Genomic DNA, 25874 nt, shown 5'->3' with positions numbered 1-25874 from the left:
AATTTAAGGCTCAGCTGGACAGGTATTTCAAACGAACGGAGGGGTGAAGTGGAAGTGGGGTTTTTTTTTGGCTGATGCTGCATAAGCTTGCTTTCTTGCCTCTACTAATGCTAATGACAACCATAAGTACATTCTATTGAATTTACATGTACAAACTAAAATGACAAATTAATGTAAGAGTATTATGTACTGTAAATCAGCAAAGTAAGTCCTCAATATTTTGTTGTTCCTCCTTGAGCTGCAATTACAGCCTTGCAACAATCTGGCATAGAATTATTTGGCATTAATAAATTTCTGGATATATGGTTGCCCAATATCATGGTACCACACCCTTACAATGCTCTCCTGCAGCTGAATCTTACTTGTTGGCTTCTTCTGAGCAATTTTAGACTACATTATGTACCAGCAATTTTCAATAGGATTCAAATCTAGACTGTTGCTAAGCCAGTCCAACGATGTAATGCCAGCATTTCTGATGTATGAGCACCTTAAGGGAGAAAAATGAGGGAAAACATTGGTGTAAGTATGGTTTAAACCTTATCAGACAAGAACTCATCATTAAATCTAAACAGCATAAAACTTACCAATTTTGCTGTGTGCTGAGTCCTGTTGAAAAATGTGTGCTGAGTCCTGTTGAAACCTACACTAATTGGAGGAGTGCTTTTCAAGCACTCCTCCAATTAGTGTAGGTTTCTGCATTCACCGTTCCATTAATAAACTTAATTCACTCCACCCCTTTGCTTGTTATGCATCCAAAAGTTGCTTCTTCCTTATGTGTTGGGCCAACAAAGGCTTCTTCTCAGAAGTGTTTTTTTTTTTTTTTGACTGATGTTGCATAAGCTTGCTTTCTTGCATCATATGCCTCTACTAATGCTAATGCAACAAGCGGAACACCAATGCACTATTGTATAGCCCCCCCATCCCCAGAAGGACAAGGTCAAAAACTGGCTGCTAATCCGATGCAGGTGGTCATAAAGTTGTTGTCCTTTTCATTTTCGTCTATTCCAAGAATTGGGTTTTTTCGACTACCCGAGCAATTAAGACTGTTTGCATAGTTACCAAAATTTGACCGGTATATCCGTGTAGTACGCTCGTTATAACAGTGAGCAATTGTATGGTAATATGTGTAAATTAAAATCATTATGGCTTTTTGCTTGTTACAGCCGTGATCTTGTTATTTCCGTGCTTGTTATAACAAAGTTCGACTGTACTTTGAAAAAACAACTGAAAAACATATATATACTCCTCTCCTCAGGAACCACATATGTAAAATGTATATACTCCAGAAACAGTTAACAAGCTCAGATAAATTGTAGCAGACCAAGTTTGTATTCAGTTATATACTAGGATGGTGCCATACATCAGAAAGCAACCCATTTGACACAAGACACAAAATTGAGTCAGAAAGTTAGAATTGAATGCTTACATGTTGGCATGTATAGTATCTTATTAGAAAGGCCCGAAATGTGTGTTACACATATACACATTTGTGCTGTGTATGTGTTGTTAATGTTGTTTAATTTTTTCTGGCCACTTTGCTGCCAGGAAGCAACAAGCATCAGGAAGGCACTTCCTGGTACCTGTCTAGGCCACAAGGAGGCAGGTCACAACTGAGTGCAAACCGTAGCTAACCTCAAGTGGCACGTACTCAATGTCCGAACCATTTAAAAAATCAGTTAATAAAATAATAAAAATAAAAGGAATTGACAGAAAACTATCAACAAATCCCACAGCAGTGCAAGGCTGGTGCCAGCAAGGTAACAACAGAGGAAAGAATAGCAGAAAAAGGAGGAAGAATAAAAAGTAAACACATAATAGACAAAAGGGAAAAGACAAGAATTAAAATGAAATAGAGAGGAGAGATACAGATTCTACACAGAATAGCCTATGCCAGCAGATGATCCAACCTCAGTCCAGCAGGAGATAGTAGACAGGGAAACACACAGTGGTCATTAAGCTATTTGTTGTTGTTATTTGGTTTTTTAGGAGCATTAGCAACTAAGGCCATACTGCTCCGGGATATGTGGTGGTCATTCCCTGACCTTTCCGCATCCTCCATATTTGGTAGTCACGGGCTTGTACTCCGGTCTAATCAAGAAGCATGTGCTACGCATTGCTGCTCCTGCCCACCTGTCTACGGAAGCGCCGGTCATCAAGCACTCTATGAGTATGATTAGGAACTCTCCAAGTCAAATGTGACGATGAAGATGGTTACTTGAACTAAAGATGCTGGTAGTGACGATGGTTTCACAAACTGGAAATGATGGCCTGGACTGAAGTAGAGCCAGAATTGGAGTAGTTCCAGGAACTGAAGTACTAGTGATGAGTTGTCCACATCTGGTGAAGGTTTTATGAGCAAAATCTTGCAGATTAAAAACTTTTCTTTGGAGTCCAAGAGAGAGAGAGATGATTCACTGTCAGAAAAAAATGGTTGAGACACAGCAGACAAAGGCAAACAAACACCTAAGCAATATGGATAGGTGAAAAGAACAAGATGCCAGTCTTCCGGGCTGCCACAAGTTACATAGGGGAAATTCAGGCAGATTAAACATAGCAAGTTTAGTATGAAGGGAACCATGGCCACTTAGAAGGTAAAGAGTATGAGAATTGAACGATTAAATAAATTACATGAAACTCTTCAGTTTGTCTTTCCAGATCAGAGAAAGGCAAACTGTATAGGGATATTATTTAACACATTAGCTGCCATGAGACACTACAGTTATGTCCGAGTCTGTTTGGTTTGACAGTCCTCGATCCCAGGCACCTCCATAGCCAGGTGGGCAGGAGCAGCAGTGCATAGCACACGCTTCTTGATTAGACTGGGGTTTGAGCCAGTGACCACCAAATATGGAGGATGCGGAAAGGTCAGGGAATGACCACCGCATATCCCCGGAGCAATATGGCCTTAGTTGCTAATGCTCCTAAAAACCAAATAACAACAACAACATAAAAGTCCTTGATCCCATGTTTCTATTGCATGCTGTTTATTTGTTTGGGCAATACGAGATGGCAACGTGTATTGTAACATATGGATGTTCAAGTAGGTGGTTTGGGTAACCCATATATGATTTTATCATGCAATTACATGAAACATTCTAAAAGATAATTAGGTTGCTTTACTAAACAATTTACTGGATTATATTCTTTAGGGAAAAATACAGTAATGCAAATATAATAAAGCAGATTTTTTAAAAATTATAAAATTATTTGTACTCCCAAAATAAATAAAATACTCAAATTATGGTTGTATTTATATAAACTTTTGTACTAGAAAATATTAGAAAAAACAAAAAGGCCCAGTTTTTTCTCTCCAGGCAAAGTTTCTGTAAAATTCTTTGTTCCCGTGTTACTACTTTTTGGTTTATACTTATTATAGGAGCCAGTCAAAAAATATACACACACAAACAATTTCACAACACACTGAGACATTATTTATAGTGCTTGCTGTGCACTATATCATATGGCCACTTAACTAGGCCTGCAGAGCTCAAATATTACCTCACTATAATTATTTTTCTTTATAAGTTGACATAATTACTATTTTCTTTACGGCATGCAGCCTTATAACTCATTTCAATTGAAGAAATACTGACATAAATGTAAAACTATAATATAAGACAAATAGCATGAAACATGTGGCCAGAATTATTATTTTTTTTATTTTATTTTTACGATTAGACCTCATTATCTCACAAAAAAAATTCCTGTTTTGATGCATCAGTGGGTAAGTGCAAAGGTTAAGCACCATAACAGCACATAAAGAAGTTGGTAGCAGTTAACATGTTAAAAAGAAATAGTCTAACTAGGTTATAGCATCATTTGAGGAGGATAGGCTGTAATGTTCTTGATGTTAACTGACAAGAGATGCTGCTGCTAATGTCCCTCAGAGCTTTGTTTGAAAATTTTTTTTTTTATGAGATATTCTATACAAATGTAGCATAGCCACTAAAACGTTTGGCAAGCAATCATTTGAAAGCATCAATCAGCATTTGAAAGTTGAACTATATTTTCTTTTTTTTGAAAACATAAATTACATGTGTGTATATCTGCTGTTTTGTTATAATATTAAAATTATTCGTATCTGCCATTGTTATTAACACCATCCTTGCAGTAACACCATCCATTCCTCTGTCAGTGCCATTTTCAGCTGATGAACATTTTCTGGTGGGTGTGGATGTGCCACTAGGTGTCTCCCCAGAGCATCCCATATGGGTTCAATGGGATTTAGATCAGGAGAATGGGCAGGCCAATCCATACATACAATGTCCTCACTTTCCAAAAGCATATCACAGCTGCAGTGCGATGGGATGTGGCAGTATCATCCATAAACACGAACTCGGCCAATGGCACCTCGGAACAGACACACATGGGGAAGGATTACCTCAGTACAATAGCATGCACCGGTTACCTTCCAGTATCTGGAGTTGTGTACATACATCCAAGATAATGCCTCCCCAGATGAGAACACCTCAACCGCCATATCAATCCCTTCCAGTGATGTTTGCGGGGTGATACTATGTGCCAACCTCTTGCCAGATTAGCTGACGTCCAGAATCGCTGCTGAGACTGAATCTACTCTCATCAGTAAAGAGTACCTTAAGTAAAGATTTTGTGGTTTAACCTTTAGAAATAATGTTGATCCTTAAGTTTTGCCACCAGTGTAGCTTCCAAAATTAATTCTTTTAATGCTTTCCATTTAGAATTTGCTGTTAGTAATATCATCAGTTGGTCCCACTGTATGGAATTTAAAAACTGTCTGAGTCTACTGCAGTCACCTTTACGAAAGCAAAAACCCTTCTCTTTACCCCTGATGGTAGTAATATCTTAAAGAATCACTTCCACCTCTGCCTGCAGCTACTGTTAATCTGTTAAGTCTAGTTTAGTTCTTCCTGGAATAAATTCAAGGAAGAACTAGACTAGACTTAATAGATGTAGAGGTGTAGATTATTGGAACACCACTGCATCACATATAGAGTTGTTCCAATAATCAGATGCCCACTGAGCAAAGGTATGCTGCAACCACCTTTCCTAAATTCGAATTTATGTCCCTTGTGTGCAGTCTGAGGAAGGGCAATGTTCCTCTTGATTGTACACATTGGACAGATCTCCACACAGGCATCTAGTCTCCAGGCTTTGCAATTTGCAAAACTAAAGCCTTTCCTAGTAAGAGTACCCTTCTGTTCCCCTCACTAATTTTGTTGCTCTTCTCTGCACCGATTTCAAAAGTGCCATATCCTTCATAAATGAAGCTTCCAGAGACAGGTTTGCAGTGCTCAAGATGTGACATACCCATTGCCTTAAATAACAAGATAATCAACTCCTTATCAATACTGGCAAAATTGAGTATAACTGGGCCTGTTGTACTGGAATCCATAGTGATATGAAATAATGATAATGTATATATCCAGTAAAAATAATATTTTTACTGGATATATCTGGATTTTTACTTTGGAGCTTTCGAGGCTGGATGTGCCTCTTTATCAACAAATAGATTGGAAACTTTAGAGATAAAAATTATTTTAACAGACACAGAGTTGTGCGTGCAGTGAGCCGTGCGAGGGCACAAAGTAGGCCATTTAACCATTAAACTGGTGTTCATTGTTGCTGCATGGATGTGCGTAGTTTTGCCTCCAGCACTTATCTAGACTTAAAACAGTTGCCTCTAAGATGGGACCAACCAGTCCACAATCGCGGAACATTTCTGGTCGACCCACCACGACCTCAATCCCAAGGTATGTTCATGTCAGACGGCACCTGGGATTTCTCCCACCTCAATCCCAAGCGGGACTACAAAGTAGTTGACCAGTCTCGACACTTTTGCCACCGTCTCTGGTTAGAGTCACTTAATATACTGTGTAATTCAAGAGCCATGAACTGCTGCAAAGGCATGAGACTTCACCCCATCTTAGATGGCAACTGTTTTAAGTCTAGATAAGCGCTGGAGGCAAAACTACACACGTCCATGCAGCAACAAATCATAGATCGATATCATATCCCTGGACATTAAATCGGCTTATGACGGAATAAGGGAATAAATGCAAGAGTTGTCAACGAATAATTATTTATTCGTTGACAACTCTTGCATTTATATATCTATATTCTGTTTGTTCCATAACAATAACCCCAGCTCTTTTTACCATTCTGAAACACTACTTCGGCCTGGCAGAAACCTTACTTCAAATTTTGAAGTAAGGTATCTGCCAGGCAAGTGTCTAGGACCCACAGTGACTTCTAGGTAACTATTGACGTCTCAAGAGGCATCCTGCAAGGAAGCGTGCTGTCAGCTATCCTGTTTGCAGCAATTTTGGAGCCTTTCCTAGCTCAGAATCCTAACTTTGTCTCTTATTCCGATGATCTGAAGTTCTACGTGAGCTCAGATCATAAATCATCAGATTCATGATATCAACCAACAAGCTTCTGGGCAGATATTGAGCTTGGAAAATTATCTTGCCACAATTGGGCTGCATCTGAGCCCTTCCAAATCAGTGCAACTGCCGATAACCAAGAAGGAAGTCAAAAATGATATCAAAATCTTTGTTAGTGGGGAGCCGGTGCAAAAAGTGACCTTCCATACTGACCTTCTCACATGGGACGTTGGGCTCACCTTTCAGCCTCACTTTGTCAGGATGAGGCAGAAGACATACGTGGCTCTTTGGGCAGTGCGTCAGGAGCTCGTTGGTGTGCATCAGCCAGCGCTGCTTGTTTGGCACATCCTGAGGTATATTACACCGATCCCTCTCTATGCATCAGAAATTTGGTCATCTGCCCCTGCCTCATACCTTCACAAATACCTCAGTTTAGAGTACTAGTTGCTTAGATGGATGAACAGGAAAAACCCTAACTATCTCCAGATCGATCCTACAGGCAAATCTGGGCACCACTCCCTGGAGACATATCATCATCATGACAAAAAATGTCCTCATGCTTGTACGGCTTCTAACGAATTGATGCTCCATCTGTATCCATATTAATCTCAGGCCCGAGGGGAGCACCCCGACTCCTGTCTCCCTCTGTATCTTATGCTGTCAGGCATTGATTCCCTGAGGAACATGTTTCTAGCCAATTGTCTTCAGACCTTCAATAAATTTAGGATACACCTTGATAGGTTCTGTGAAGACAAGCTCTACAGGAAGGAAATCCTCAAGAACTGCTACCAGATAATGAATCTGAGACTCACCCACTCCTGGACATGACAGACTTTTTTTTTTTTTTTTTAACTTGTCTATTTGTATTTGACAAAGATTTTGTTTTGTATTCATGATTGTATATTTTGTATATTTAATCCTCTAAATGTCTTGGGTCGAGAAAGCACGTACTCTTGTTTATTGTACATGTGTTCCTTGCACCTTAGTCTGTAAATATTCACATCCTTGTGGCACAGAGCCATCCCAGGGTGACCCAAGGTTTCTTGGGAAATAAATTGATTTTAATAATAATAATAATAACAATGAACACCAGTTTAATGATTGAATGGCCTACCTCGTGCCCTTGCACAGCTTACTGCACACACAACTCTATGTGTCTGTTAAAATAATTTTTATCTCAAAAGTTTCCATTCAATTTGTTGATAAAAATGCACATTCAGCCTCAAAAGCACCAAAGTATAATATTTTTACTGGATATATTACATTATCATTATTTCATATTACTGGCAAAATTCCTGTAAATCACTGAAAAAATCCCAATCATAGAGCAGCAATGCTGTCCTGGCAGTGGATCTGTACTAACTCAGAGGACTTCACATCTGATTGCACAATTAATCCTAATAGTTAACAATCTCTCCTGTTAACAAGCACAAACCATGCTGAGAAAAATTCTATTCCATGAACTTTTCACAGTCTCTCCGGGGCCAAACTGATTTACAAGACTCCCAACATGTACTCCTTCCTATTGTGTCTGTGCAGAATTTCAGACACTTGCAAATTTAATCCTAACTTGCAGACACTCAAATTTAATCCTAACTTTTGACTTTTTCTTAACATTGCCTTGTACTTTTTAAGCAAGTCCTCAAATACCATTAGTGCCAACGTGTGCACATCACTTTTATCCTCTTAAAGCTGTCTTCCCCACAATGTGTTATAGGCCTAATCACTCTGGTGAGTATAATAAGAAACTTTACAGGGAAATAGAGTGGGCCAGTAAATCAGAGAGTCTTATAATGGGGGATTTTAATTTCCCAGATACTGACTGGAATTTGTGGATTGGTCACTCACACACTAGCAAGGCTTTTGTGGATTTATTGAATGATTGTTTTCTACAACAGCATGTTCGGGAGGCAACTAGCGGGCGTAATACTCTTGATTTGATTATCAGTAGTGCTTCTTCATGCATTAAGAATCTGCAGGTAAAGAAACCACTAGGTGGCAGTGATCACAGTGTGCTCAAGTGGGATTTACTAAAGAGGTAACTACCATCAGAGGTAAAGGGAAGGGTTTTTGCTTTCGTAAAGGTGACTATGGTGATCTGAGACAGTATTTAAATTCTATACGGTGGGACCAATTGATGATGTTACCAACCTCAAATTCTAAATGGAAAGCATTCATGGAAGTAATCATAGTAGCTACTAGGATTTTTATACCAACAAAGAAATATTGTTCAAGATTAAGGCCTAAATGGATGTCAGATGAACTAATTAGACATATGGCAGAGAAGAAAAATTAATGGGATACATATAAATTAATGGGTGACATGGAAGCCTATGATAGATATAAGCTGGTCTGTAACCAAGTCACAAAGGAGATTAGGCAGGCAAAGGCAGATTATGAGAAATCTTTGGCAAAGGATGCAAAGAAAAACAGCAAAGAGTTCTTTTTACCTATGTAAACTCTAGAAGGAAAGGGATGAATCAAATTGGTCAACTGGACATTGATGTTTCAACTGTTGATGATCCCGCTCAGGTGGCTAACAAACTAAATGAGTATTCTGAATCTACATTCACACATGAGGAGTTATTCAGGGAGGTGAATGCCAGAGGTGAGTTAAACTCGCAGTGAGCTAGATGATTTTGTAATAACTGAGAGGAAAGTGGAAGAGAAATTGTTGAAGATAACATAAAAAAAAAAGGCACCTGGGGTGGATGGGATCTATCCAGTTATATTAAAGGAGGCCGCAAAGGAAGTAAGCAAACCCTTAACCATAATTATGAGAGCTTCTTTGGACTCAGCAGAGGTGCCCATGGACTGGAGATGTGCAAATGTAACCCCAATTCACGAAGGAGGATCAAAGACATCACACAAGTAATTATAGACCTGTTAGTTTAACTTCTGTTCCAGGAAAATTAATGGAGGCACTAGTTAAAGAAGCACTGCAGGATCATCTAGACAAGACTTCAGTTATACCTTGGACACAGCATGGTTTTGTTAAGGGAAAGTCTTGTCTGACCAATTTGACTGGATACTATGATGTGGTCACAAAGGAACTGGATGCAGGGATAACTTTGATATCATATGTTTGGATCTTAGAAAGGCTTTTGATACCGTTGCACATGGAAGACTGTTGCACAAATTGGAGCAGTGTGGCACTGGAGGCAAATTGCTGCTATGGATAAAGAGATGGTTGAGTGGGAGAAGACAGAGAGTGGTAATCAATAGACACTGCTCATCGTGGACTAATGTTATTAGTGGAGTCCCTCAAGGTTCACTGTTGGGTCCATTGTTGTTTTCTGTATTTATAAATGATATTGATGATGGTATATCAAGCTTAATGTCCAAGTTTGCAGACGATACAAAGGTTGGCAGGGTTGTTAAGGACACTAATGACAGTACGCTGCCGCAACAGGATCTAGAAAAGTTGAGCAGATGGGCTGAGAGGTGGCAAATTAAGTTTAACACTGATAAATGTAAAGTACTACATATGGGAAGCAGTACCCCAGAGTAACGTATCAACTCTGTGGTACTACACTGACAGTGGTAGAGAATGAAAAGGACCTAATTGTGCAGGCAAATATGAAGTTTTCTGAGCAGTGCAGACGGTTTGCAAGAGTAGCTCACGGTATCTTGTCAATGATATACAGGAATTTTTCTAACAGGATAAGGAGGTGATTATCCCATTGTATAACGCAATGGTCAGGCCACACCTTGAGTACTGTATACAGATGTGGAGGCCTCATTTTAAGAAGGATGTAGAGCTGTTGGAACCAGTACAGAGAAGGGCAACAAGATTAGTGAATGGATCAAAGGGATGCTCTTATGAAGAAAGGGTTAAGTTTTGCAAATTACGGTGTCTGGAGACTAGGCACCTGCGAGGTGATCTGATTGAGGTGTATAAAGCCTTGAATGGTTTGAGCATGCTCAATGTTGATGGGATTCTTCCTCTTGCTCAGAATAATCCCCGGAGCGGGCATAAATTCAAATTGAGGAAAGACAGATGTAGGATAGATGTGCAGAAGTTTGCCTTTAGCCAGCAGGTGGTTGGTTGGTGGAACAGACTTCCATCCTTTGTTGTGGAAGTTGATAGCTTAAATAAATTTAAGGTTGAGCTGGATAGGTATTTGGAATGAACGGAGGGGTGAAATGGGAGTGGCTTTTGTTTTTTTTTTTTTTTTGGCTGATGCTGCATATGCTGGATTTCTTGCATAATACATTGGCATTCGAGGTGAGCGGACACGCTTAGACAGGGCTCCTCAGTTAGTGGTTTACTTTTGGATAGTGCTTTTAAATATTTGATTTATTTAGATATTGTTGGATTATTTTGTTATAGGTTTTCCTGTAACTGTTTGATTTTAATAATATTATAGATATAATTTTTTAAAGTTACTTTCATTGATATTTATTTAATTTTATAATGGTAGTTACGAGATCTGCCTTAAACACGTCACAGGGTATCGTGACTCACACGGAAATAGCAGATGGCGATTTACGGGCGAGTCATGATTTCATCCGTTGTGGAACATGTGGAATGTTTTCCAAGGTTGACCTGGTGACTAATCCTACCTCACCTGGGGATTTGTTTCTTTGTGATCGATGTAAGGAGTGCACTAATCTTAAATTACAATTTGGTGCACTGATGGAACAATTTGAGTCCCTGAAAAAACGAGTGCTTGCCCTCGAAAATAATGCATCTGGGAGCTCGTCAGGGACTCAAAACTCTAGCAATCTACCAAGTGATGCACACCCGATTCGAGCCTCAAAACAGAAAAACCAAGTGCAAACTACTCTGGTTAAAAAGGACATTGTTTTATTAGGAGACTCCATTGTCAGGGAAACGGGGAATATTTTTTGTAATAAAGATAGGTGGAGCAGAACCAGGGTATGTCTGCCGGGAGCAACTATTAATGATGTCACCAACAGATTGTCAGATTTTAAAGGGGGTAAAGAAAATATTATTATTCATATTATTAACAATAAACAATATTATTATTATTCATGTACACGATCTGACAATTTGTTGGAAAAATACAGGACCGTGCTGAGGAAATGTTGCGAGCTAGGCCATAATGTCTATGTGTCTGCAATTCTGCCCAGACACGATAGGAGGGATTATATGTTAAGAGCCTTGTGGATTAACTCAAGGCTTGAAGGAATCGGGGCTTTAGGGGTTAAATTTCTGCATGGCCCACACTTGTAGGTAGAAAGAATTTGTTTTGTAGAGACGGGATATACTTAAACAAAGGTGGTGCAAAAGTTTTTGCCAGTATTATTGAGGATACCTTAAAGGTTCAGGGAAACTGCTAGTTAGGAGGGATGTGGGTAATACTGACACGCGTTTATCTGATAATATTGGTCAATGTAACTCTTGCACATACCTTAAGAGTTCTTATCTGTTAGCCCAACTGGACATATTATCTAGATGTTCTGGGGGCAAAGACGTTTCACATGAGCGGGTAGCTAATATCAGGGAAGAGAGCCTAAAAACCTTCAAGGGTTGTGTTAGGGTTGTTAAATATACAAGAACAGTAAATCTTAATTGTTTATACAGTAACGTTAGAAGTGTCGTCAATAAAATGAGCGAATTCGAACTGCTGGTTAAAACAAGTATCGCGGACATAATAGGGCTTACAGAGACGTGGTGCCACCCGGAAATTGGGGATGATGAGTTTCAGTATGGCTTGTATAATGTATTTAGGAAGGATAGGTTAGATAGAAGGGGTGGTGGGGTAATGCTTCTCTCAGAAGCAGCCAGAGTGCGACGATAGCTTTCCCGGATTCAGACATTTCACATGCTAGTATAGAGTCTGTATGGTGTGAGATTAGCATTAGCATTAGTAGAGGCATTTGATGCAAGAAAGCAAGCTTATGCAGCATCAGCCAAAAAAAAAAAAAAAACCCACTTCCACTTCACCCCTCTGTTCGTTCCAAATACCTGTCCAGCTGAGCCTTAAACTTATTTAGGCTATCAACCTCCACCACAAGGGATGGAAGTCTGTTCCACCAACCAACCACCTGCTGGCTAAAGGCAAATTTCCTCACGTCTATCCTACATCTGTCTTTCCTCAATGGGAATTTATGCCCTCTCAGGTGATTTTTCTGAGCTAGAGGAAGAATCCCATCAGCATTGAGCATGCTTTAACCATTCAAGGCTTTATACACCTCTATCAGATCACCTCGCTGGTGCCTAGTCTCCAGACACTGTAATTTGCAAAACTTAAGCCTTTCTTCGTAAGAGCACCCTTTGTTCCATTCACTAATCTTGTTGCCCTTCTCTGTACTCGTTCCAGCAGCTCTACATCCTTCTTGAAATGAGGCCTCCAGACCTGTATACAGTACTCTAGGTGTAGCCTGACCATTGCCTTATACCAGGGAATAATCACCTCCTTATCCCTGCTGGAAAAATTCCTGTATATCATTGACAATACTCCATGAGCTACTCTTGCAGCCCGTCTGCACTGCTCAGAGAACTTCATATCTGCCTGCACAACCACCCCCAAGTCCCTTTCATTCTCTACCACTGTCAGTGTAGTACCACAGAGTTGATACGTTGCTCTGGGGTTGCTGTTTCCCATGTGTAGTACTTTACATTTGTCAATGTTAAACTTCATTTGCCACCTCTCAGCCCATCTGCTCAACCTTTCCAGATCCTGTTGCAGCAGCATAGTGTCAGTAGTGTCCTTGACAACCCTGCCAACCTTTGTATCATCTGCAAACTTGGACATTAAGCTTGATATACCATCATCAATATCATTTATAAATACAGAAAACAATAATGGACCCAACACTGAGCCCTGAGGGACTCCACTAATAACATTAGTCCACGATGAGCAGTGTCCATTGATTACCACTCTCTGTCTTCCCCCTCAACCACCCCTTTATCCATTGCAGCAATTTGCCTCCAATGTCACACTGCTCCAATTTGTGTAGCAGTCTTCCATGTGCAACAGTATCAAAAGCCTTTCTAAGATCCAAGTATATAATATCAAAGTTATTCCCTGCATCCAGTTCTTTTGTGACTGCATCATAATATCCAATCAAGTTGGTCAGGCAAGACTTCCCCTTAACAAAACCATGCTGTGTCTGAGCTATAACTGAAGTCTTGTCTAAATGATCCTGCAGTGCTTCTTTAACCAGTGCCTCCATTAATTTTCCTGGAACAGAAGTTAAGCTCACAGGTCTATAATTACTTGTGTCAGCCTTTGATCCTCATTTGTGAATTGGGGTCACATTTGCACATTTATAGTCTATGGGTACCTCCCCTGAGTCCAAGGAAGCTCTCATAATTATGGCTAAGGGTTTGCTTTCTTCCTTTGCTGCCTCCTTTAATATAACTGGATAGCTCCCATCCACCCCGGGTGCCTTTCTTGTGTTTATCTTCAACAGTTTCTCCTCCACTTTACTCCCAGTTATTTCAAGATCCTGTAGCTTACTGCTAGAGTAGAATACACCTCTGGCATTCCCCTTGCTGAATAACTCCTCATGTGTGAATGTCGATGCAAAATATTCATTTAGTATGTTAGCTACCTGAGCAGGATCATCAACAGTTGACCCATCAATATCAAGTGGACCAATCTGATTCATCCCCTTCCTTCTAGAGTTAACATAATTAAAGAACTCTTTGCTGTTTTTCTTTGCATCCCTTGCCAAGGATTTCTCGTAATCTGCCTTTGCCTGCCTAACCTCCTTTGTAACTTGGTTGCATATCAACTTGTATCTATCATAGGCTTCTGTGTCATGTGTTAATTTGTAAGTATCCCATGCATTTTTCTTCTCTGCCATATGCCTCATTAGTTCATCTGACATCCATTTTGGCCTAAACCTTGAATAATATTTCTTAGTTGGTATGTAAAGCCTAGTAGCTTCCAAGATAAGTTCTTTGAATGCTTCCCATTTTGAATTTGCTTTTGGTAACATCATCAGTTGGTCCCACTGTATAGAATTTAAATACTGTCTCAGTCCATCGTAGTCGCCTTTACGGAAGCAATAACCCTTCCCTTTACCCGTAATGGTAGTTACCTCTTTGAGTAAATCCCACTTCAGCACACTGTGATCACTGCCACCTAGTGGTTCGTTTATCTGCAGATTCTTAATGCATGAAGAATCACTGCTGATAATCAGATCAAGAGTATTACTCCCTCTAGTTGCCTCCCGAACATGCTGATGTAGAAAACAATCATCCAATAAATCCACAAAAGACCTGCTAGTGTGTGAGTAACCAGCCCCCCAATTCCAGTCAATAACTGGGAAATTAAAATCTCCCATTATAAGACTCTCTGATTTACTGGCCCACTCTATTTCCCTGTACAGTTCCTTATTATACTCATCAGAGTCATTAGGCCTATAGCACACTCCTACTCTCAATTTTGATCTCCCAATGCTTATGTCACACCAAACTGACTCAACACTGCACTGTCCGGCGATGTCGACTGGCTTCACTTCCTTGGTTTTTATGTGTTTCTTAACTAATAGCATAACCTCTCCCCCCTTCCTATCCTGTCTATCCTTTCTGTAGACGTTGTACTCCCCAAATTGCAGTTCTGCATCCCTTATATCTGTGTGACACCACGTCTCTGATATCCCAACAATATCTGCCTTTGATGTTTTGAGCAATACCTCAAATTCATCAAATTTAATTACTAAACTCCTAGCATTGGTGTACACGCAAGTATACCTGCACCTGTTTCTATTCTTAGCTACCCTAACACAACCCATGTGTTTACTTGTACCGCAATGGCTCTCAGCAGTCTCTGAAATACCATGCATCTTGTTTTCCAGGCTTCTGCTCATTCTAATAGAAGCAGTGCAAGAATCTCTTTCACCTCTGCCAGTGGCTACTGTCAATCTATTGGTCTTTGTCTCCCCCCAAGCTAGCAGTTTTCCGACCCACCTAACACTGCCTCGATAGCATCAGCAAATATTCTTGCACCCTTTCTATTTAAGTGTATCCCATCCCTGTAGAAGCAATCTCTCCTGTTAACAAGTACAGTCCAGGCTGAAAAAAATTCTACCCCTTGAGCCTTGCACAATCTTTCCAGGGCCGAATTGATCGACAAGGCTCTCATCATATACTCCCTCCTATCGTGTCTGGGCAGAGTTGCAGACACTTTCAAATTCAACCCTAATTCTCGGCTTTTGTTCAACAGTGACCTGTACTTGTTAAGTAATTCTGCCGGTCTCCTACTCTTAATATTATTAGTGCCAACGTGTACAACTAATAGAAGTTGTACAACATTCTAATAGATAGTTGGAAACAAAGGTATAATGCGAGTAGGAGTAATCTACAGACCAGGTGATTGTGAAGATTATGACAAAAGCCTCTACATGAAAATAGAATGGGCAAGTAAGCGTCAATGCCTTATTATGGGTGATTTCAATTTGCCTCTAATTGATTGGAGTAAATGGGAAGGAAACTCGACATGGGGAACAAAATTTTTAAATCAACTAGATGACTGTTATTTGTATCAACATGCCAGGAAAAGTACTAGAGAAAAAAATATTCTAGACCTCATCATCACACATGAATCAGATGACATAACAGGGCTGACAGTAGAGGAACCAGTAGCAGGAAGTGATCACGGAGTTCTACGGTGGATGATGACGAGAGAGGTAGCAGAAATAAAAGGCAAAGGAATGGGTTTTAATTACAGAAAAGGAAATTACGATGCCTTAAGGTACTAACATGGCCTCTATTAACTGGGTAGATATCGCGCAGAGAATGAATACAATTGAACTGTGGTATGCTTTTAAAACATTAATCACAGATGCCTTGAATGCGTATATACCATTAAAAAAATACTCCACGAGAAGGGTTCCAAGTTGGATGAATAGTGAAGTTGCCGCATTACTTGAGCAGAAAAAGGTGGAATGGAAAGGTTACAGAGCAATAAAACGTACCGAAGCCTATAACAGCTACAAGGTGATGTGTAATAGAGCCACAGAAAAGGTTCGACAGGCAAAGGCAGTTTGTGAGAAATCACTAGCAAACAGAGCAAAGGGGGGGGGGATAAAGAATTCTTCACATATATAAATGCCAAGAAGAGCAGGACAAGCCAGATCGGACCTTTATGTAAGGGAAAGGGGATAGTAATAAATACACCAGCTGCCGTTGCTTTGCTTTTGTGGCAATGGGAAATTGTGGGAGCGAAGTTGAAATGCAATTAATGATATTGAAATTTCGCAAGATTATTTAATGAAAAAAACTTTCGAGCCTACAGACCAGTAAGGCTCCTGGAGTTGATGGAATATACCCTATAATCTTAAGAGAGGCGGCAAGCGAGTGCATTGAACCATTGAGGCTAATTATGCGAGCATCACTAGACTCTGGGGAGATTCCCTTGGATTGGAAAAGTGCAAATGTATCTCCCATACATAAGGGTGTCTCTAAAAGTGAAGTTGGAAATTATCGACCTGTCAGTCTGACTTCAGTAGTAGGGAAAATCATGGAGGCAATGATCAAGGGTGGAATTCAGGATCATTTGGATCGAATTGAAATTCTCAAGGATACTCAGCATGGTTTTGTAAAGGGAAAATCATGATTAACAAATCTGGTTCGCTATTTCGAAAGGGTCACTCACGAGCTGGATTTAGGGAATAATTTCGACATTGTTTATTTAGATTTCAGCAAAGCTTTTGACTCAGTCCCACATGAGCGGTTGCTTTATAAGCTGGAACAGTTTGGAATCACTGGGAAAATCCTTAGATGGATAGAAGGATGGCTTCAGGGCAGGAGACAGAGGGTTGCGATAAATGGCTATTCCTCAGATTGGGTTGATGTAAGAAGTGGGGCTCCCCAAGGATCAGTATTAGGACCACTTTTGTTTTTAATTTTCATAAACGACATTGATGAACGGATAGAGGGCGTGATGTCTAAATTTGCAGATGATGTTAAAATTGGTAGAGTAGTTAATGATTACTGTCAAGCTGAGCTTCTTCAGAGAGACCTAGATAGACTTCAAGAATGGTCAGAAAAATGGCAGCTGTGCTTTAATCCAACAAAGTGTAAGGTATTATACCTGGGAAACAGTAATCCCAAAAAAACTTATTCACTTGGTGGAGTTCAACTAAACTCAGTACTGGAGGAAAGGGACTTGGGTGTTACAATATGGTCAGACATGAAATTCTCTGAGCATTGTAAACAGGTTGCAAGGAAGGCCCATGGTGTCCTATCGATGATCTATCGAACTTTTGCAAGTAGAGATAGGGACGTGATAATCCCATTATATAAGGCTTATGTTAGACCACACTTGGAATAATGTGTTCAAGTATGGAGACCGCACCTAAAGAAAGACATCGAGCTTCTTGAAAGGGTGCAAAGAAGGGTAACTCGCCTGGTGAGATCGGCAAAAGGGCGTCCTTATGAAGAAAGACTTTGAATATGTGGGTTGCAGAGTTTGGAAACTAGACACCTTAGAGGAGATTTGATTGAGGTGTTTAAGGCTCTGAGAGGCATCAGTAAAATGAATGAGGACAAAATTTTCAAGATTATAAATGATGCTAGAACTAGGGGACATAAATTCAAGTTACGGGGGGGGGGGAATGTTTAGATTGGACTGCAGGAAATTTTATTTTAGCCAGCGAGTTATAAATTACTGGAATAAGTTGCCTTCATGGGTGGTAGAGGCCGACAGTTTGGGGAAATTCAAAGGTCATCTGGATAGTACTTTTGGGTAAGGGAAGCGCATAGGATGATAGGTTTAATTTCCTTTTTATTTATTTTTTATTTTATTTATTTTTTATTTATTAATTATTATTATTTAGTTATTTATTTTATTTATTTATTTTTTGTTTTTATTATTGTTTTGTTCGGATTTTTTTTTTTTTTTTTTGTTTGGCTGGTGCAGCATAAGCCATAGGCTTTCTTGCACCATGCGGCCGTTACTAATACTAATACTAATACTAATACTAAATGCCTCTACTAATGCTAATGCAATGTCATCTACTTTTGCTCCTCCAAGACACACCCATGAGAGGTTTACTTTGTTCTGATATGCATAAAAGACACGACTATCAGATCAATGAAATTGTTTGTAAGTCTCAACTGCAGCCTTTAATAAAGGCTAAGGAGTTAATTAGAGAATATTATGACCAGCTCAGAAGTAGAAATATTAATTGAAAGAAATATTTTTGCGATTTTAAAAGTTTGTTACAAATGCAAAAATTCTGCTAATGCAAATGAAAGAATTTGGCAACTCTGCCTCGCTGTTGACTCGCTTGTCATTATACAAAAAGAATTATTGGAAAATCCAGGTGTTAGGTTCTGTGCTATTGAAATTGTGGGATTCTGTTTGAGATAAAAAATTGTGACTTTTAAGGTTTTTGTAAGGTTATTTTGGTTCTTATTTGATTATTTATAAATTTTTCGGGTATGTATTACTAAACTTTGTCCTTAAGAACCATACTGCAATAATTTCTTTGTTGTAAATGAAATTCCAGCCCTAAATTATGCTTAAGGAAAGTAAAAAAGCACTTCTCAAAAGAAACTTTATTTCTCTCGAATCAAAGATACAAATTTTGGATCGTCTTAAAAAAGGAGAAAGGTATTATACATTGCAAACAGTTTAAATTTAAATGAAGCAACAATCTGGAAATTAAAGAAAAATGAACAAAAATTGGAACTGCTATTGATGCAGGATCTTTAATTTCCGCAAATATGACAGCTTGTCCCTGAGCATCAATAATTCAGAAAATGGGAAAAGCACTCAGTATTTGGAATGATGATAGCAGTAAAAAAACAGATCCCATTTAGAAGGCAATGTAATTAAACAAAAGGCACTAAATATTTATAACCATTTAAAAGTAAATGGATAATTTCTGTTAACCCTAAGTTTGTTGCTAGTAAAGGTTGGTTTTAGCAGTTTAAAAACTGCTCCTCGTTACATAACCTAAGAATTCAAGGGGAAAGTGCATCAGCTGATAATGAAGCTGCCAAGAAGTATGCAGAGGAATAACAAAAAATTATTGAAGAGCACAGATACACACCACATCAAATTTTCAATGCCAATGAGACAGGTCTTTGGTGGAAAAAAATGTTCACCAGAACATTTATTTCAAAATAAGAGAAAACTGCTCCAGGTTTTAAGGCATCAAAAGATCATGTAATGTTACTTATGTGCAGTAATGCATCAGGAGATTACATTATAAAACCTATGCTAGTTTAGACATCCTCTAATCCTCATGCTATGAAAAGTGTTACCAGTATACTGGAAAGCAAATAAAAAAGCTTGGGTAACTGCTGATTTATTTAAAGGATGGTTTCGAAATTGTTTTGTGCCAGCTGTAGGAAACTATTTAAAGTGGAAAAATCTAGATTTCCAAGTTTTTCCAGGCCATCCAAAAGATTTAAGTCATCGAAACGTTGAAGTAATGTTCCTACCACCTAATACGACTTCTTTAATTCAGCCATTAGATCAAATCATTATATCTATATTTAAAACTCATTACATCAGAAAATTGTTACAATGGATTTTGGAAAAAAATGATTCCATATCTATTGAAGTGATAGAGGCATGGAAACATTTTCAATTGTGGACTGTATCTAAATCATAACTTTATCACTCAAAGAAGTAAAACCATCAACATTAAATGTGTGTTGGAAAAATGTAATGGCCAGAGTCATTCGTGCAGAAAATATGGCCAAACCAGCAGAAAACAGAATTGATACGAGAGTAGAACTTGCTAAGTAGGTAGGAGGGGATGGTTTAATGATATGACTACTGAAGACATTCAAGAATTACTGGTAGAAAAAGAGGCTGGCGAAGCAGATTTGGTGGAAATGGCATCGGAGGTAAACCAAATCAATTCAGAGGATGATAGTACAGATGAAAATTCTGAAGTTCCAAATTTTACACTAAAAAGCATACGGGAAGGCATAAACTTAGCCGAGCATAATTAGAATCTTATTTTTTGAATGTAGATCCTTCAAATGAAAGGAGTACAAAGTTCAAAAGGGAACTTCAAACATGCTTAGTTCTATACCATGAAATTTACAAAGGTCTATCAAGCAAAAGCAAACAAACCCAGATTACTGATTTTTTAAAGGGAGCAGAAGATACACAAAATCTGGATGGTGTAGAAGAAAGTTCAGAAGGTGAATATATTCTGTAACAGAGAAAACTTTCTCATTCGATTTTGCTTAGCAGTGATGAGGAGGAAGAAAATTAAATGAATGTACTTTATCTGACATATATGTATCACAGTTTGTAAGACGTTTGTTCAGTTATTACTATTTTTCAAAAAATCAAGTTTCCAATAGTTATGGGAAAAAAAAAAAGTGTATTTTTGTTAGTTTTTGGAATGTAACCTCCTTGTTTGTACTGGTTCTTCATCCTGTATAACTAACATGGTTTCACGCTACACAAGATTTTATAGGAACCTAACTACTGTGTTATACAAGGGTTACTTGTATATAAATATATATATATATAACTTAAAATGAACTATTCTCATCCCCTCAATTAACTTATTTATCCATTAGGTCATTGGGTTCCTTCTGCTAAAAAATGCATCTATAGTCCATAATCCATATTACAATTCTATAACGTACCTCACCAATTTCTTATAAATTCAATATATATATATATATATATATATATATCTCCTTTTTATTACAATCTCAGTTTTCTTTATATATTTTCTTTGTTTATGAACTATATTCATTTTTTGTTTCAATTTTTAATTTGTTATTCTTAAGTTAACTACATTTTATAAATATATTATTATAAACTATATTATTATTTTATAACTATATTATTAAAAACTACAGTGCAACCTGAATATAATGCAGGTGTCAGGCAGCAACTTATACGAAGCATGTTATAGCCAAAAAAAAAAAAAAAAAAAAAGCACCCCCCCCCCAGTTTTTATAACATAATTGCACTTTGCTTAGTAAATAAATACTTTATTTAAAAAAACATTAGTAAATTACATTACTTGAAACATTAGTAAATAAATACTTTATTTACTAATGTTTCAAGAGTATACAAACTGAAAGACAAAAAAGTATTAAACGTTATATCATTCCCTTTACATTCTATGCATCCATTCTGAAATAGTCGTGTAATTTAGTTTACATGAATATTTCAGAATTGATGACATCATTTTTTCAGTGCATAATTCTTAATAGTGATCAGATACAATAAATGAAGATATTTATTATCACTATGAAATTCTAACCACACCTTACCTAATTAATGTTTTCAAGCACTTTATTAATTTCTGGCACTTTTTCTTACAACAGTCGTCCACATTATCTTCTGAGTCACTCCCTATGTCACTGGCCGTCTGTTTGTTGATCTCAATCCAGGTTATTTGCATCAAGACTGCCAGCAAGTGTATTACAAGCAGCCTTTACTTCTTGTTCTGAAAATGCTGCTAATTCAAGGTTACTATTAGTTATTTTGTCTTTTCTAATTGCTGTTGAGCTTACTTTCTCCCAAACTAATCCAATATTCTATGCAATGTCTTTCAGTATTAATGTTTTCAGAAATCCTAGAACTTGAATTTCTGAGTTCACAACGTCAGAAAGTAGTTCACCACGACAGTAGGCTTTGAAGGCTCAAACTCTGTTACTGTTGGATCCATGGGCTGAATTAATGCAGTTGTGTTACTTGGCAGAAATGCGACTCTGATCTTGCAATATTTTGATTTCAAGACATTAGCCAAGGGATGAGCTGGGCAGTGATCCAACAGTAACAGTCTTTTCTTCAAATTTTTTGGAAAGCAAGTGGTGTCTCACTGATGGTACGAACTCACTTTCAAACCACAAAGCTAAAATATCACTCATCATCAAAGCATTGGTCAGACTTATTTTTCATAGGTAGAGATTTCATGATGACATGCTTAAAACATTTGGGACTTCAGCTTTTATCAATGTATAAAGGGTTTAGCTTGTGATTTCCAGTCTTGTTTGCACACAGTAATTCTTTCTTTGTTAATTTTCATGCCCACTTTGTTGGATGCATTTTTAATAACCAGCGACTTGTTGGGGAGAAGTTTATAGTACAGCACTGTTTCATCACAATTGTACAACTGTTCATCTGAATTCACCATCTTGAATCACATTAAGCAGAAATTCAGGAAATGGTGCTGTAATGTCACCAAATGCAGATTTGCTTACAGCAATAGCCTGGGATATCCCATGATGAGCCTTCCATCTCCAAAGCCACCCTTCGGAAGCTTTAAATATGTTGTCATCTCCACCAAGTAGCTTATGAAATTTAAGTGCCTGAACTTTCAAAATTACCCCATTTATTGGTACTCTTTCACTATGCTTCTGTAGAAACCCTGGTATAAGCACTGGTCCACGACACTGTTTTTGCAAAGTCTACTTTTCTTTCTTTAGAGGTCTACTTCATCTTCTACAGAGTCTATGAATTAATGCAATTTTTCTTCCTCTTTTATCCAATTACAGAACATTCCTTCTGGAATTCTACACTTGTGAAATATACTGCATTTTGTTTCACCACTCAACTCTTGTTAATCTTTTTACTTTTCTTCAACTCTATAATTTTTTCTTTTGGTGGCCATTACTTAGTCTTAATTTACTAATTTTGATGTGTATTTATTTCTGATGCCCTGGAATTTACCATGCTTTGAGAAAACTAAATGAAAACCAAATTATCTGGCCTAACCTGGAGCCAAAGTGAAGTCATTATTTCTCCATATATCACTTATCAGTTCATGTATATTTTGTCTAGTTTAGTCCTTAGTTTTTGCTATCCTAAGTGTAACTTCTAGTCAAAGAAAGGATGTCAAGTGCTGTTTACAAAAATTTATTTTGTAACTAACATAATGCACTTGATGAACATTAGCTATAATTCGCTCCAGGGGTAGCTGTTTGTAATTAGTGTTCCACTGATATACTCTTTTATTGCTTCTCTAGCTGAGGGGAGAAACTGGGCATCTACAATAAGTCTCTGATAAATCCTGTTGTTTACAAAAATTACTCTGCAACTGAACATATCAAAGAAAATATACAGTCAAGTTTTTAGCTAATTTCCCCTCTTGGAAATACATTAGCAAGATGTACAGTAGGTATGAGTATATGCAGTATTTGCTTATTCCAGCTTCCAATTCGAAACTGCTAGTTCTTTGAATACACTACTTTTTTTCGTAATTTGTTTTTTTTGGGAAGGGTCATGTTATACCTGCGGTATATCCGAAACTGTGGTATGAAGAGACACAGTATATTGAGGCTGTATTGTATATTTATTTTTTGTTTTTGTTTTGTTTATAAACTACATTTGTTTTATTTATTTTCCTATTTGTTATTCTTAGTTCTTTTTATGTAATCAAATTACAGGAATTTCTAGTAATCATCATTTCACAAAACTTGTATATACAGTAAATGGGAATAATGACTGGTTTTGTGGCTTGACTTCAAGTGTCAGCTGAGTCTTGTAAGAGAATACATGCTGTATACTTTCCAAGGGTATGCCAAATATCCAAAATGCTTGTTAAAGATCATGTTTTGTGAAGGAACATCAAGACATCTACAATAAGGTGCTATATGCTTCACCTAATGGTGAAGCATATAGCACCTTTCATTTTAGTATTGGCAAATGATGCAAGCTTATACAGCATCGGCCAAAAAAAAAAAAAAAAAAAAAATTCCGCTTAATTTGCTTATCCTCTATAATTTGTCTAATCCCTACTTAAATCTCTTCAAACTACCCACTCTCAAAACCCCAGATGGAAGTTTGCTGCAACAATCAATTACTCCCTGGCTGAAAGCAGTTTTCGCACACCTATCCAGCAAGCATCCTTTTTTCAATTTATGTCCGCTTATGCATGCATATTATCTGAGAATGGGTAGAGATGCCATTTTATTGTTGACACATTAGTGATAAAGGTAAAAGTGGCATCATGTAGACATTAAATCACCTGCTGCATGTGCAAAAACCAAAAGTACCAAAATTTATGATAAAAAACTTACCTTCTTCTGAAATGGAATGAACCTCCCTGGTAGAATAACTATTATTATTTTTATCAGGATTGTAATTAACTTCAGAACAAAATCTGTAACCATTACGATCCATAAAACCTCCCAAATATTGATTGGTGCAGAATAAGGTGGTACAAATATTAATCTGGAATAAAAAGAAATATTCAGTAAAGCAGATAATTCTACAATATGGTGTATTTTTATAATTCAATACTTGGATTTCTGGCAAGGAAAAGCCCTTTCTCTAAAATGTGAAACCCCCCAGCCAACACCCTCCAAATACAGTCCTTCCAACACCCTATAAATAAGGTAAAAAATAATGCTATACATTCCACTTAATGTGATCACTATGAGTTCTACGTAACTGATGAAAACAAGCAGCTGATAACATTCGGTGGCAAGACACAGAAATTTTAAAAATTTTCCGATTTCATCAGTCCATGCAATGCTCAGATATAAATCACAGCCATAGTACACAACATACAGAAATGCAGTCACATTTTATTATTCAAAATTATGTTATTCGGAATACGATGATACAAAATACCTATCTTTAAAAAAGTCTGGTTTTTGGTGTTCAAATTTGCCATAAAAAGTTTTCTATGCAGTCCAGCAAATTCCATGATAGTTCCACTGCCAAAGTTATAATGTAGTCTGTGTCTGAAGAGAATCTCTAATTCTGGTCGTCAAGTTTGGAACATGCTGAAGAACTTCAACAAAGACGTCATCATCCTCTAGTGTATAGGGAATTCACTGTAACCTTAAACCCAACCACCGTTCTGCAGGTAACAGTTTGTACACAAGTATGACAATGAAAATAAAATACAACCAAAATAAACAAAACACAAAAAAAGTTGATTAATTTAAAAAAGTGCAAAGTGTGAATTTATGAAATATAAAAAACTGAAATTTTCTGTTGGAGTGAGATGAGGTGAGTGAGTGAGTACTAATACAACATTCTGACACAGTATACACTAAATTGCATAACATATCGTGTTACGTGCATGAACTCAGCATAATTATATTAATGGCAGCCACTGGCAGAAGCAAAAGTGATTCTTGCACTGCTTCTATTATAATGAGCAGCAGCCTAGAGAGCAAGTTTCTGGGGATTTCAAGAACTGTTGGGAGTTCATGAAACAAGTAAATACATGGGCTGTGTTAGGGTAATTAAGGGTAAGAACAAGTGAATACTTGCATGTACACCAATGCTAGAAGTATAGTAAATAAAATTGATGAATTTGAAGTGCTGATCAAGACATCAACGGCAGATATTGTTGGGATATCAGAGGCATGGTGTCACACAGATATAAGCAGTGCAGAATTGGAATTTGGAGAGTACAATGTGTACAGAAAGGACAGACAGGGTAGGAAGGGAGGAGAGGTTATACTGTTAGTTAAGAAACATAAATTCTAAAGAAGTGCATCAAGGTGACACGGGCGGACAGTGCAATGTTGAGTCTGTTTGGTGTGACATAAACACTGGGAAAGAGAAAATGAGAGTAGGTGTGTGTTATAGGCCTAATGATGCTGATGAGTACAATGAACAGTTGTGCAGAGAAATA

General features: G+C 37.8%; 1 protein-coding gene across 1 annotated transcript in view; it reads right to left on the bottom strand.

The window, feature by feature from the left end:
- LOC150089139 (RING finger and transmembrane domain-containing protein 2-like) overlaps positions 1–25874 on the bottom strand; it is a 147562-nt gene that overhangs the window by 62822 nt on the left and 58866 nt on the right. Inside the window, exon 6 of the mRNA XM_090390346.1 lies at positions 24301–24454. Coding sequence (XP_090246472.1) covers positions 24301–24454 — 154 coding nt within the window. The remainder of the gene's footprint in view (positions 1–24300; positions 24455–25874) is intronic.

Source organism: Mastigoproctus giganteus, chromosome 2 (assembly GCF_048544385.1).
Source record: "Mastigoproctus giganteus isolate SK-2022 chromosome 2, ASM4854438v1, whole genome shotgun sequence".
NCBI lineage: Eukaryota > Metazoa > Arthropoda > Arachnida > Uropygi > Thelyphonidae > Mastigoproctus > Mastigoproctus giganteus.
Note: the sequence above shows the minus strand (reverse complement) of the source record. Positions and strands in the feature narration are given on the sequence as shown.